General features: G+C 37.5%; 1 protein-coding gene across 1 annotated transcript; it reads right to left on the minus strand.

Moving 5' to 3' along the window:
* Window positions 1-745: 745 nt before the first annotated feature.
* Window positions 746-4,960, minus strand: LOC124914539 (BTB/POZ domain-containing protein POB1-like). Its single transcript, XM_047455114.1, has 7 exons — window positions 4,923-4,960; window positions 4,526-4,776; window positions 3,885-4,007; window positions 3,647-3,771; window positions 3,494-3,557; window positions 2,909-3,188; window positions 746-1,758 (listed from the first exon to the last, which is right to left on the minus strand). Exons 1-7 carry the CDS (start codon window positions 4,943-4,945, stop codon window positions 945-947), a joined length of 1,680 nt encoding a protein of 559 aa, XP_047311070.1. The 5' UTR covers window positions 4,946-4,960; the 3' UTR covers window positions 746-944.
* Window positions 4,961-14,045: the final 9,085 nt, after the last annotated feature.

Raw genomic sequence — 14,045 nt, forward strand, 5'->3', positions numbered from 1 at the left:
AACCTTGTAGTCCAATTTGAAATACACATTTAATGGGATAAATGGAGGATGAAAAAGAATACTTGTATGAGAATAAAAGAACATTAGCAAGAACTTGTCTTTTTCTCTAAAAATTTGTTAGGTATGCTTCATCAAACAAATTAGGACAATAATAGCCTTATTATTTTCTACATGTTTTATTTTAGAGATTTACTTTTCCTACCATATTAATTTCATCTATATTTTATTAACAGGGCACTTTTTACATTATATATTTGTTAAGAAAATAATTCATTTTTTAGGATAAAAATATCTTTTTATAAAATATATATATTTTTATATATCAAATATTCAAATTAATATAAAAAATAAATTTAAAACTCTTATTAAATAATAATAAATAAATAAATTAGTAATGTTATATATATATATTTTTTAGTGTTCAAGTTAGGAGGGAAATATATCATTCCGAATCAAATCAAGAAAATACTGTCAAACATAATAATTAAAATCAAAATTCGCAGAACAAATTCTAATTGACATCAGTTGGCAGTTCACTGAAACTCAAGCACAACATTTGTTAAAGGTTACGAAATTGTATTAATGTTGAAAACATACCAATTTGATACTATCTTGACATTATAATATTGGTATACTTGTACAAAATTCCAGCACATTAACCATATATATACATACATACACAATATTGATATACTTATACAACACTTGAAAATCAATCCAAATAGCCTAAATACAAAATATTTAGAAGTTTTTGTACCCATTCATTTAAATATTAAAAATACATATATACAAAGAACACCAAAAACACCCTTGGAGAGGAATTCAATAGCATCATTTCTCCCCCAACAATAAAATAAAAACTTTTAGTACAAAATTCAACATGGGAGTTAGTTAGTACACAAGTCTTTCTTTCTTTCATAACTAATGTTAGTCATTCAATCAATTCAGCGTTTTATAGTGAGCTCCGCCCTAAGGTGAAGAATACCGTCAATAAAATAAAGACTATCCTCTGCCATAAATGAAGTCCACGGCATCGCGAACAAATTCCTATACCCAACCGCTTTCCCTCCAGTAAACGTATAATTGCCCTTATACTTACTCATATACTCCTCCGTCGGTTTAGACCTCGCAGCAAATTCATAGTCAACCGCAAATGTAACCGAACCTTTCTCCTGCATTCCAAGGAACAAACCGAAGCAGTGGAACGAACTTTGCTGGTCCATATTACAATGAGCCGATAGAAAAAACCCTTGCCCCCCCAAATGAAAAGCCTGCGAATAAACACGACCAGATGGGAATAGGTTCAAGCACTCCTCATGTTTAAGATCGAGGTAGACCACGCATTGCTGACGTGGCAGTTCGAATTCGACAACTTTCACGGGTCGGTACTTGTAGGCTCGTTCGACGAAGCGGTGGCTTGTCGCGGCGGATTCTTCGGATGCTAGGGTTCGTTGGCGATGAGGGGTCTCGGCTTTGAAGAATAGGGCTTCGAGAACGAGTTTCGAGGCAAGCTCGTGATCGAAATCGTTGCATGTTAGGACTTTTTTTAGCTTGCGGCATGTCATGTGGGGAAAACGGATGCAACGGGCGAGGTGAGAAGCTAGTATTTCTCGCCGGTCGTCTAGCTTTGGGTATTGGCCTCGAGACCATTTTAGTACAAAGTCGTAGACGGCGTCTTCGGAGGCTACTTGGAGATCGTCGCTCGAGAGAATTGCCTCGATTCCGGCTAGAGGTAGATTTAGAACCTCTTCTTGGTACCTGTTAATTGTGTATGTTTAGTGGGACACTTTCTGATTCTTAATCCAGATATGTATGTTTAAATTCTTTTTCAAATGTGATTTTGGAATCCATCTAGATGAGACAACCGACGAAAAAAATGTGTTTACAAACGAGATCATTGACTTCATTTGAAAATTTCATATTTTCCCTATCATTTTGTCCAGATGAGGATTCAGATGGAGAGTAAATTTAATTTGACACATATTCAGAAATTTATTGGCAACTTTTCATCATTACCCAAAAATTATATGTTTCCAAATAGGGCCGATGAAACCAAGGCACTGTTAGGTGAAGGGTTATTTGGATTTAATCCAATAACCTATCACATCATTCATCAAATCATAAACTAAAATTTAAAATATCTTTCCTTCAATTTTTATAACATTTTAAAATTTTAAATAAAAATAATATTTTGATAAAAAAAATTTCAAAGAAACTCAACATCAAACAAGCTCCAAATTGTATGCCATTTGCCCCTCGATATACTAACTAAACAGATCAGAACACCTAAAATAAACCTTTGAAAGAACATGCATGTTTACGGGCAGACAAGGCCAAACGTTTCCTAAGTTTGTTTGCCCAATAACACTTTTTGGATGGCATTCATTTAATAGCTTTATTCCAGTAACTTAAAACACTAATTTCCAATAACTGACAATGGGTAAAATTGTCATAAAAAGCTTCTAGCAGAATGGTTACCAAAAACTAAAGGTGACTTAGGTATTATTTGACAAGGGTGATTTATAACCCACTATCTAATCAATAACTTACTCATTAATCACATCATTCAAATCATCGATCAAAATACCATAGTATCCCCAATTTAAATTTGTTATTTTTTTAACTTTTCATTATATATTTATACTCCTAATGTCTTTTTACCCAAGTAACTCAATTTTCAATAACCTGCTTCAAACAAGGTTCTTTGAAAATAACCACTTAGCTAAATAACCTAAGATGAAACAAGGCCTTAGACAATTTATGCAAAGGAGGAACATCAGCATATGAATTCCTCTTATTAGCATTCCTTACTTTTTGTCTAGCGACTACTTCACTTCCCTTTGGGGGAGTGAATTGAATATAAATTAGCAGTTTACTTTTAGAAATTTGTGGTGGAATTATAACTTACTTGGTCACATCTTTGTAACGTGCAGCAAGAAATTGTTTGGCAGCATCTGTCAAAGGCTGAACAGCTTCGGCCATTAGAACACTAGATGGGAGGTCAAGATAAAGCAAAGCAGACTCAGGAGTCATTGGCAAATTCCGCAACAACCTGCTGCAATACCTCATACATGAAGCAACCTCAAACTTGTCAGCTGCCATTAGAACATCAAGCAAAGAAGGTGCAGTGGTCGTAGTTAAGGTATTGCTGTACATGAAATTTAGGAGCTCCATTAGAGCAGTTTCCTCTGCATGATTAAGTTAAAAAAGGCATCATCAAATATCATAGATTTATCAACCACTTTTCACAACGAAAATCATTTACAGCAATAGGTAAATAATGTAAGCAAATTTAACCCCAAAATAAGAAGACTGCTTGTCTTCAAAGAGAAAATGGGCCTCTCAATTGGCAGTATATCATTAAACATTGTAAAATTTTAAACCACTTTTCACAAAGAAATGTGAAAAGCAATAGTGAAATATTGTAAATAAATTTAACCCCATATTTGTAGACTCCAATCAAGTTTATATCACTTGAAATGATAAACCATACCAGAAACATGGATCCTAACAGTAACACTTCGCTGCTCCGACTCTCTCATCCCATTGGAGAAGAGCTACATATACAATAAAGTAAAAAAAAAACAAATATCATCTAACAAATTCTGAGATTTTTTTTCCACAACAGACCAGCAACAACTTTTACCTTATAAAAAAATGGACTTTTTGCAGCTAAAATTGGAGAACTTATATGTAAAGTTTCTACTCTCAGAATTGAAGGACCACCATCCATGCTACAGTTTGACTCGTTGCTATTCACAGCTTCATCCCCTACAGAAGCAAATTCAGCACATATTTATCTAAAGTCAACCACCATTCATGGGTAAAATGTTGTAGAAAAATTTATCGAACTAACCCCAGGTTGTGTAAAATCAATTATATACCTGAAGCCGATTCTTCCACCATAGCAACAGCTTCCTCCTCGTTTTCACATTTCACTACATCATGCATATCAGGTTGATCAGTACTCAAAATCTCTTCCTCATGACATCCAGCATCATCCAAAGCTGCAATCAAACAGTCAAAATAATCAAAAAAACAAACTTGTTCCTGGTAATAATAATCATTTTGCATAAGATGACTACAAACATCTTTTTGATTGGTCAAACCTACACAACTGCCATTTCTCCGGGCACATATATTGAAAACGAAAAATTGATCAGCTTATATACATACGAGCAGTCAAGCGTTAAGCTAACAATCAACACAACAAAAGTATTGGTTTCAATTCGCCACCCACTTTAACTTTGTTTTCTTCATCTCACTTGATGAAAATTAACGATACGAGTAATCCCAGACAAGATTTACCACCTGTCTGGTTAGCTTATTTCCAATATATCTCAAATTGTTAGGTTTTCAAGCAAGAAAAAATAGGACATCATTAACATTCTGCTAAATAACAGAAGAGAAAATATAGCTCAATTTCTGCAATAAGCAAAGGTCATATTCGGACCTAATAACCAAAAGAGCCACAAAAATTGAGACTAAGGACCCGAATAAAAACAAGCAAACAAAAGAAAAGTACCAATTTCTTTGTTGAGAACTTCTCTCCTCCGCTTCCGGTGCCTGGCCCAATCAGCTAGGCTGCTACAACCCTCGCCATCGGGCCTAATCTCAGGAGAATCGGCAATAATCTCGATCTGTAGAACCCTATCGGAAAAGTTGCTGTCGTTGAAAGCGAATCCGAAATCGGCATCTCTGCTGTTGTTGGTTAAATAATCGGAATCCATCGATGACCTTGGATCGAACAAATCCAAGCTTGTCTCTCTCATTCCCCTTTATCAAAGAAACCAGATGAAAGTTACGACTGTAAAAAAAAAAAAAGAAAAAAAAAACTATGTGGAAAGGAGAATCAATGGATGGATGAGAAGGTCTTCAGAATAATACAAGAGAGAGAGAGAAGTGTGAGAATACATGCTTACGGAATAGTTTTCGTCAACAACATTGCTTTGCTTTCTGTAACTTCCTCATTTTTTTAGTTGAGAAATTACACTACATATTTACTGTTTTTCATAAAATAAAATCAGACCATTTACTATTTTATTTAATACAAATAAATGTTTAATATCAATATAAGCCTTAACAACAACAAGAAAGGAAATGTGACGAAATAATCCTAATAATGATTATTTTTTGAAAATGAAATGTAGACCACATAATGTTTACAAAATGATCGGTTGAGTATGTCTAAAATCTAAAATACTCTTTCGCGTTACACGAAACTTCATTCGTTATATATATATATTTTCACTTTCTTTTTTCTCTTTTCATGAGAAGCCCCCGATGTTAGAAAGTGAGGCGTTTGCTGATTGGAAGATCCAAATGTATCTACATTTGATTACCATGGATAATGAAATAGCGACCATTCTTAATGAAGATCCGATAAAGATTGAGAAGGAGAAAGGTGAATGGACAGCCGAGGATAGGCGAAGGAACAACCTAGACAACCATTGCAGGAGACATATCTTCAATGCTCTAGACAGAAAGACGTTCGGAAAAGTCAGAGATTGTACGACTGCAAAGGAAGCCTGGGAAACGGTGATTCAGCTTCATGAGGGAAATGAAAGAATAAAAGAAAACAAGATACTAGTGACAACTTAGAAGTTTGAGAACATTAAGATGAAACCGGGTGAAACCATGAACGAGTTCAGCGATCGGTTCACAAATGTGGTTAATAAGCTGTCTACCCTTGGAAAGAAGTATGACAACAAAGAAACCATTGTCAAAGCATTGAGGTCTTTTCCTAGTGTTTGGGATATAAAAACAATGGTGATGCGAGAATGTAATAGTCTCGGATAAATGAAACTGCACGATGTGTTTGAGGACTTGAAAGCATACGAGTTCGAGATAAGATCTCGGATTGAAGATGAATCCTCAACGTCAACCACAACCAAAGCGTTGGTGACATCAGTTGAGCCAACCGTTCCGGCACCAATCAAAATCGATTAACAGTTTACCGAGGATGGGATGGCCATGCTTGCAAGAAAATTCAAAAGATTAATAAAGAAAAGTCAACCATTAAACAACAACAACTACAACTATAACTACGGTGATAAATCTAATGTTAGATGTTATAATTGTAATGCTTTAAGTCATTACTGGTCGGAGTGCAGAAGACCAAGGAGTGATGACCGAAGACCAAATGACCGTAGACCGGCTGACAACAACCAGAGAGGTGAATATCAGCAATTCGGTGAAGGAAAAGAAGTTCAGAAGGCATTACTAGCCGATGACGGTGGAAGCTATTGGGCTTATTCTGACACGGAAAACGATGACAACGAATTTCCTTGTCTCATGGCTAAGGAGAAGAGGTATTTGATTTCTCTTCTAAAGAGTTCACCAAGGAGGATTTGGTCACTGCTCTCAATGATATGGTCATTGAGTTCAAGAACATGTCTTCCTACCCGGCTGAATGTCCATACTGATCAACCGAGCAACTTTCAAACCGGTGAATCAAGTGGAACCAAGACCAATGAACCTGTTGAACTATCCGTTGAGAATGAGAAGCTCAAGGATAGTTCAATCGCTAACCGGAGAAAATGAAAGATCTAAGTATGTCATGGCTGCTTGGAAGAAATCCAGTGAAGCCGTGAGCCAGATGTCTACCTACCAAAAACGTCCCAAATGCAAGTTTGGCCTTGGATACAAAGGCGGTAAGTCGACTAACCGGAAACATTCCAAAGAGTTGAATCTCAACAAGAACAAGCTTTCGTTCATAAGCTTCATTAAGAGCAGTTCAACCTATACCGAGGCAGACCATGACATACCACTAGCTAAGGAAATTAAATATGTGAGTCCAACCGACACGGCTAAATGGCTTCATCTTGAGAGAAGGTAAGTCAACCGACCAGTAAGAAATGAAACTGATAGATGTTCATACAGAACAAATCAACATTACCAACACGACGATACAATGAAACACTAACTAGCAGACAGAGAGATGTCAAGCCAAGTAACAATGAAATAATTAACACTACTACTGGGAAAGTCATCCGACTAATTAAAGTTTGGATTTCCAAGGGACTAATCAACCACGGACCCAAGTAAATGTGGGTACCAAATAGGTGTAAATATTTATTTTTTGCAGATTAAGAAAAACAAGTGGCTAGGGAACTCGTAATGGTATTTGGACAGTAGCTGCTCCAGACACATGACCAGAAACAGTGGACTACTAACCGATATCATTTAGGAAACTAGTGCAATGATCACTTTCGGTGATAACTCTAAAGGTAGAGTCGTGGGAAAGGGTAAGATTATCCATGGCAACTTAACTATAATCAATGGACTTCTTGTTGAAAATCTGCATTTTAACCTGTTAAGCATCAGTCAAATGTGTGATGTAGGATACACGGTTGAATTTCACAAACATGCATGTTTAGTGAAGAACACTCAGGGTAATGTTTTATTAACCGAAAATAGGTTAGGAAATATTTACAAAGTGGATTGGAAAATGAAAACTGAAAACCTGGTTTGCATGATAGCTAAGAATGATTTGAATTGGCTCTAGCACAAACGGCTAAACCACTTGAACTTTAGAAATATTAATTTTATTTGCACCAAAGAGTTAGTCCAAGGAATGTCTAACATGAAATTTGCAAAAGATAAAGTATGTTTTGCATGTCAAATGGGGAAACAAATAAAGGCAACTTTTAAAAGTATAGGAAATATTCAATCAAACCGATGCTTAGAATTACTTCATATGGATTTATTTGGACCGGTTAGGGTCACAAGCCTAAGCGGTATGCATTATACTATGGTTGTTATTGATGACTACTCTCGGTTTACTTGGATAATATTTTTGGTTTCTAAAAATGAACTACTCCAAATTTGATTAAACTGCTTAGAAGATTACAAAATGAGAAATCAATAAGAATAAACAAGATTACAAGTGATAGAGGAACTGAATTTACAAACAGTACGTTAACTACATTCCTTGATAATTCTGGTAAAAATCTTCGGCTCTATTATATGCCCATTCTCTAATCGGGCACATTCTCAGGGAGAAGCTACCGCTTCTCAAAGCTTAAAACCGAATATGTTCAAAAACAAAGCTTACTCTTAACCGTTTTTTTTTAAATTCTGACCGGTCAACCTAGGTAGGACAATCTATCCTACACATTCCCAAGATATACTTTGAAAAAGGGATATCTTTGTTCAAATCCCCAAAACCATTCAATTTGGGAATATTGATAAGATCTCTCATAACGGATAAATCTTTCCATTAAATGAAGATCATAAATGTTTTCAAAACTATTCAACTATTTAAGGAACTCCTCACCCATAAATCAAATCACAACATTCTTTGAGTCTCTCTCTCTAAAGCTAAATTTGTGCATCCAACACTCTTCAAGATGAATCCATAAATCAGGAACTCTCTAATCATCAATTTCGAATCTGTTATATCCTCTTGCGCAAAAGACGTCTTATTCCACCCTCTTGTTCATTCTGGCTTACCTAGATGAGGAAGTCACCGAATTCTTTAACAATGTTGTTTTAAGGGATGATGGGAGCATCACCACTTACATAAATTGTGAACTCTATCGGATCTCTGAAGATTCATTTGTAGAGTTCTTCGTTCTACCATCCGAAGGGTTTTCGGATTTTTCATCCCTCCTCATTCAAGCAAATGAGGATTTCTCTTACATACTCTCTGGCACCCCCAATCCGGTCCATTGCCACAGCCGCAAATCTGATCTTGCCCCTCACTTCGAAATCTTCAATGATATCATTCAACGCTCCATTTTGGGGCATAGGACGAACCAAAACTACAATCGGCAAGTCTATGAAATGATAATTGCCATAACACGAAACATGCTCATCAACTAGGCCTCCCTCATCTTAAATCAATTGAAGTCGTTGATCCGAGCCCATAGAAGAAGAATTGGCTTCGCTCTTTAGATGAGCATATATCTTCGGTCTGTCATACCAAATCCTGGACCGAGAACTCCACTAAGTTCGGTCAACATTATGACCGAAGAAACAGTGGAAAACTGGATTCAAAGGTTAGAAGCAAGGTCCGGTATAATGGTGGAAAGCTGGAGTGAAAGAATGGAACCTAGGAACTAAGTTTTTAAGTCTCTTGCATTTGTAGCTTTTGAACAATTCGATCATTTTGTTGTACGACTGACTGTTAATTCTACTTAAATTTAACCGCTCATTTCAAAATCCCGACTAATTTTCAAAAGATCGGTTAACTTGTTAATTTCCGTGAACTTCAAGAATTCGGTCAATCACAAACAATTTCGGTTAACTTCTCAATCTCGGTTAAACTCAAAAGAATATTCCGCTAAACGCTTAAAACGGTTAACTCAAAATTTCGGTTAACTTATTCATTTCGGTGAACGTCAAAAATTTCGGCTAACTTATCAACAATTTTGGTGCATCTCAAATAACTTGGCCCACTTCACATTTAAAATAGACCGCTGTTTACCGCCCAAGTTTACCGTTCATTTCTTACTGCCCATAGTTTACCGCCAAAAGTTACCGCAGTGACTTTTAGAGGGAAACTTTGGCGCCCTTTCCCAAAAAGATCATGACGGTTCAATTACGTAACCGCCACATTCACTCCCTATATAAAGGTTTGCATGTTCATTACATTATTCACGCTTACTTTCTCTCTCTTGCATTTTAAGCTGCATTTGCTTTCATTATACTCTATTAAAGTTCATATCTAAAATCTAAAAAATGTGACGTGATAGTGCACTTTTCGTTCACATCGTGCAGGTAGATTTTGAAGACATCAACAAATATGGAACCGTAGAATTCAAGAGGATGATGGATCTGCTAAGACAATTTGGTCTGGAATCTTTCCTGGGCAGACCGTTCGTGGTTTACTAAGAAGAAGTTAAAGAGTTCTTTGAGAACGCAATCCTGAAGAAGAGGATTATTTCTTCAAAGGTGGGTAGCACCGAGTTCCATCTATCATAGAAGACGTTTTCCGCGGCTCTTCGTCTGCCTACCGAGGGGCGGGATTTCTCAACAAACATATCGGAACAAGAAGCTGTGGAGATTCAGAAAATAATCTCCAATACGGATAAACTAGTAGAGTTCACCAGAAAGAAGAGCTTGCTAAAGTTCGAATAGAAGTGGCTGTGTGATATCGTCTCCAAGTCCCTCCAAGGGAAAAGAGGTAATTTTCATAATCTGACTCGGTAAAAGTTTGAAATGATGGCCGCCATCGTTCGCTGCGACAAGATCGACTAGGCCGGTGTCTTATTCGAAGAATTATGTGACATGGTGGCCGGAAAGAAGGATCCTTCCCTAAGATACGCCATGCAGATCGACAAGATCCTACAACATCTTCAGGTTCCAACCGGTTCAGGTACTCCTATTCTCAACACCAAAATAGTAAATTCTGTGAATATCGGGAAAAGCCCGGCTAGAGCCGCAAAGGCACCAAAAGAGAAGGAACACAAGGAGAAGGCACCAGAGGAAGGCGAACCGAAGTCTAAGAAGCCTAAGGTTAAAAAACCAAGGGAAAGGGGAGGAGATACTAAAAGAACACCTTCTAGAAACCCTAAACCAAAGGAAAGAAGCCGATAGCTGAAAAACCGGTTAGTTAGTCAACCGATACTGAAAGAACACCTTCTGGAATGCCCTCTAGATCGGCCAACCACGCGACCCCCTCTAACCCCAATCTGGTTGAGGAGGTCCACATTTCCAAACTGGCTGATGAAGTTGAGAATCGAGTCGAACAGGTTCAACAACCGGAAACTACTCAAAATTTGGAAAATATTACTCGTGCAGAATCGTCGGCCAGTGCAATCGGTCGATCTAAATCTAAAGAAGCATATGATAATGAGGTACGTACTCATAATCCATCTACTACCTCTGTACCCAAAAATTCAGACATTCAACCAGTTTGGTCTGCGGTTATAGAGGCTCAACAGAAAACTTTAGATATGATTTTAGATATAGTGCACGATATCAATCAGTCGGTTGCAACCGAGGTGACAAGTAATCAAGATGAGATCGATCAGATGGCTGTAACTGACCGAGAAGAAAATGTTGATAAAGCCGATGAAACGACTGACAGACAAAATGAGAAAGTTGATGAGACTGCTAAAGAAGTCAAAGAAGTGATGTTAGACGAACAGTCTCTAGTGGATAAGGATGCCCACACCGGTGGAAATTCAACCGGTCCAGTTGAAGAAAACTTCTCAACCAAACTTGATCAAAATCTCACTCACGAGGAGGAGGTTGAGATTCCAAACGTTAGAATGACCAACAAAGCGGTCAATGGACTTTTCAATGACGTTCTCAAAATGGTTGCGAAAGAAGCTCTTATTCTATCAAATTCATTTTATGAATGGTCGATACTAAGGAATGAGACGCTATTTGAGAATATGTTCCCAGACTGCTCCTTAGCCGACATATGGTCCAATCTAATAAACCTGGAGAGACGGGTGACCGAGCTAGCCAAAACATCATCAGTACCACTAGCCATGTCAAGGGAAAAGCTGGTAGAAACCAACGCAAAACTAAAGGTACTCACCTCGACAATGGAAGCCACCTACGAAAATCACATGGTTTTTGGTGAAGTAACTGGGGTAGACAAGAGGGTGTTGAAAGAACTAGAATCGGTTGTAGAAAGAATTCAAATCGATATAAAAAGGATGGAGGAAGAAACCGAGATAAATATCGAACTATACTTCAATCCGGCTGAAGAGGCCAACCAACACGAAAAACAGTCGGGGGAACAACTTTTGAAATATGCTCATCCAGATCGGTAGGGGATGAACAAGAAGAAAGTCAACTAGAATCCTCCTCGTCTAAAGAAAAAGATGGAAGAATGGCTTCTCCATCCACTGGAAATTTTGACAAATCTCTATCGGGTAAGTCTCCTAACACTCTAAATAGGCTGGCCCCACTCTATCATTATCGGTCTATTCTGCGCCTCCGGAACAAAATCAAGATATTATGGAATGTCCAGATGCATTGAAGGCGTTCATCGAGGAAACGATCTAGAATTCCATAACTTATTGCAGACATACCTGGAAGATAAAGCTAACAAATGGCAGGAATCCTTGGATGCTAAGGCTGCACTATGGCAAGCATCTTTTGAGGCTAGGGATTCGTCAACCAAGTCCAAAATTGAAAACGTCGAAAAAGCCACCTCACAAATTCTGGAAACGGTGCAAGTCGTGTCGGCTCAAATTGTCGAATTAGTAGAAGTCAAAGTCGCTGCCAACATAGAACAGATTCGAAAATATGAAGAAGCGGACAGAAAGATTCTAGTCGATGAGGAGGAAATGGTTCGACTAGCAAAAGAAACCTTACTGACTGATGCACAGCTCGCCCAGAAAATGCAAGACGAGGAAGATAATCCCGAAGAGGTTGTACAAACAAACGCTGATACGACTAAAAATCCTCCGAAAATCCCAGTCGGGTCGTCCTCCCCGAATGCCAAAAACACAAGGGGACAAGCAAACAAACGAAAAAGAGCACAAGTAGAACAAGTAGAACACATCTTAGCTCTTGGTACTCAGACAGGTGCAAATCCTTACATATTCCCAAGCGCTGAAGAAGAAGAGGAAGATGTTGCACCCCTAAATCCTAAAAAACGCAAATCGGCAATCTTAACACACCGATCTCCCCGGTTCCAATTCAATCTATCCGCTCCAGTAACCAGCCCGATCAAGGAACTAGAGTAGAAGCGGTTGAACAATTCATGCAGAGTGATCGATCCTCACCATTTCAAGCCCAGACTCAACCAATAAAGCACCAACAGTCGGCTGGTTTCTCAAGTGGGAACCTCGAGCTGGGAAGAACAAGCTTCTTAGCCGGATGTCTCAAAGACATAGACAGACGAGCAAGAGAACAAAGGGACGAATAAATTCTCAACCCTTAAGGCTTTCCATTTCAAATATTTACTTATGATTCTGACTTATAATATCTATAATATTTCGGTTCTAGATTATATATAATATGACCTAAGTCTATTTTAGGAAATTTATTATATTATATATACTTTGAAAAATACTGAACCTTCGTCTTAGTAGTTTTGACACTCTTATACTAAGAGTATCAAAAAGGGAAAAATTTATATATATACAAAAATCATTTTACAAAACTCTCTTATCAAACCATTTTTACAAACTGACCAAATAAAACTAAGTTTTCTCAAACCGGCCAACGATTACAAGTTTTGAATATTTATTCTAAATAATCAAAAAGGGAGAAATTGTTAGAAAAGCTAGATAGTTAACTAGTAATTAATTAGCTATCTAAAAGAACTTAATCAAATCTACATTTTATGTGCAGGTACATATCATTAACCAAACCAGCCAAACCAATTCTCATGAAAGAGATCAAACTGGAATCCCTCATGTTATCTATCTCTTCAGAAATCCGGATCGGCTTCACCTTAGGACCGGTTGAACTGCAAACCGAAAATATACGGCTGGACATATCCGACTGGTTCAACTTCTTGAAAAACGTAAAGCTACCATATATCTCCAACGGGAAGATCATCCAAACGATAATGAATACATTGAAGATAACGTGTTAAGACAAACAAAATATTCCTTGGGAATATGCAAAAGAAAGTTCTGAAACCAGGCATGGGGCAGGATAATGATTACCTGACCTTACCTAAGTCCACAAGTAACCTTTAAGAGGCAGGCGACGCCCACTACACAGATTCCATGTGTACAAAGACAAAGCGTGCAAGTTACCTAATCCAGACCGGCACGGCTCCTTTTGACCAATCACCGGATGAGAGAGAAATATGACCGTTGTCATATTTCCACTATAAAAGGAAACACAAAGGCTGAAGAAAGTGGTTGATTATCTCGCTCGTGGTTCAGTTAATCTCTCTCACTATCTGATCTATTATCTAAGCTTTGAACCTTGAATCTTGAGGAGAGCTACCAGGTCATTGAGTGAGAATAAACTGTTGAGTTTTGTGTACTTATATAAAGTGTAATAGTGTATTACAATACTATGTGTGTATTGTAAAGTGTACATCGAGCGGTAAATAAGACTCGGTCGTGTATTGTTGTGTTGTTGAATATTTCTTAGTGAATATCCTTCTCACTGTTTAA

This window comes from Impatiens glandulifera, chromosome 9 (assembly GCF_907164915.1).
Source record: "Impatiens glandulifera chromosome 9, dImpGla2.1, whole genome shotgun sequence".
NCBI lineage: Eukaryota > Viridiplantae > Streptophyta > Magnoliopsida > Ericales > Balsaminaceae > Impatiens > Impatiens glandulifera.

Coding starts and splice junctions, on each gene's coding strand:
- LOC124914539 (XM_047455114.1), bottom strand. CDS start 4,945: ATGTTGTTGACGAAAACTATTCC. Junction 4,777..4,922: donor TTGTTGACGAAAACTATTCC/GTAAGCATGTAT, acceptor TCTTTGATAAAG/GGGAATGAGAGAGACAAGCT. Junction 3,189..3,493: donor TGTTAGGATCCATGTTTCTG/GTATGGTTTATC, acceptor TTAATCATGCAG/AGGAAACTGCTCTAATGGAG.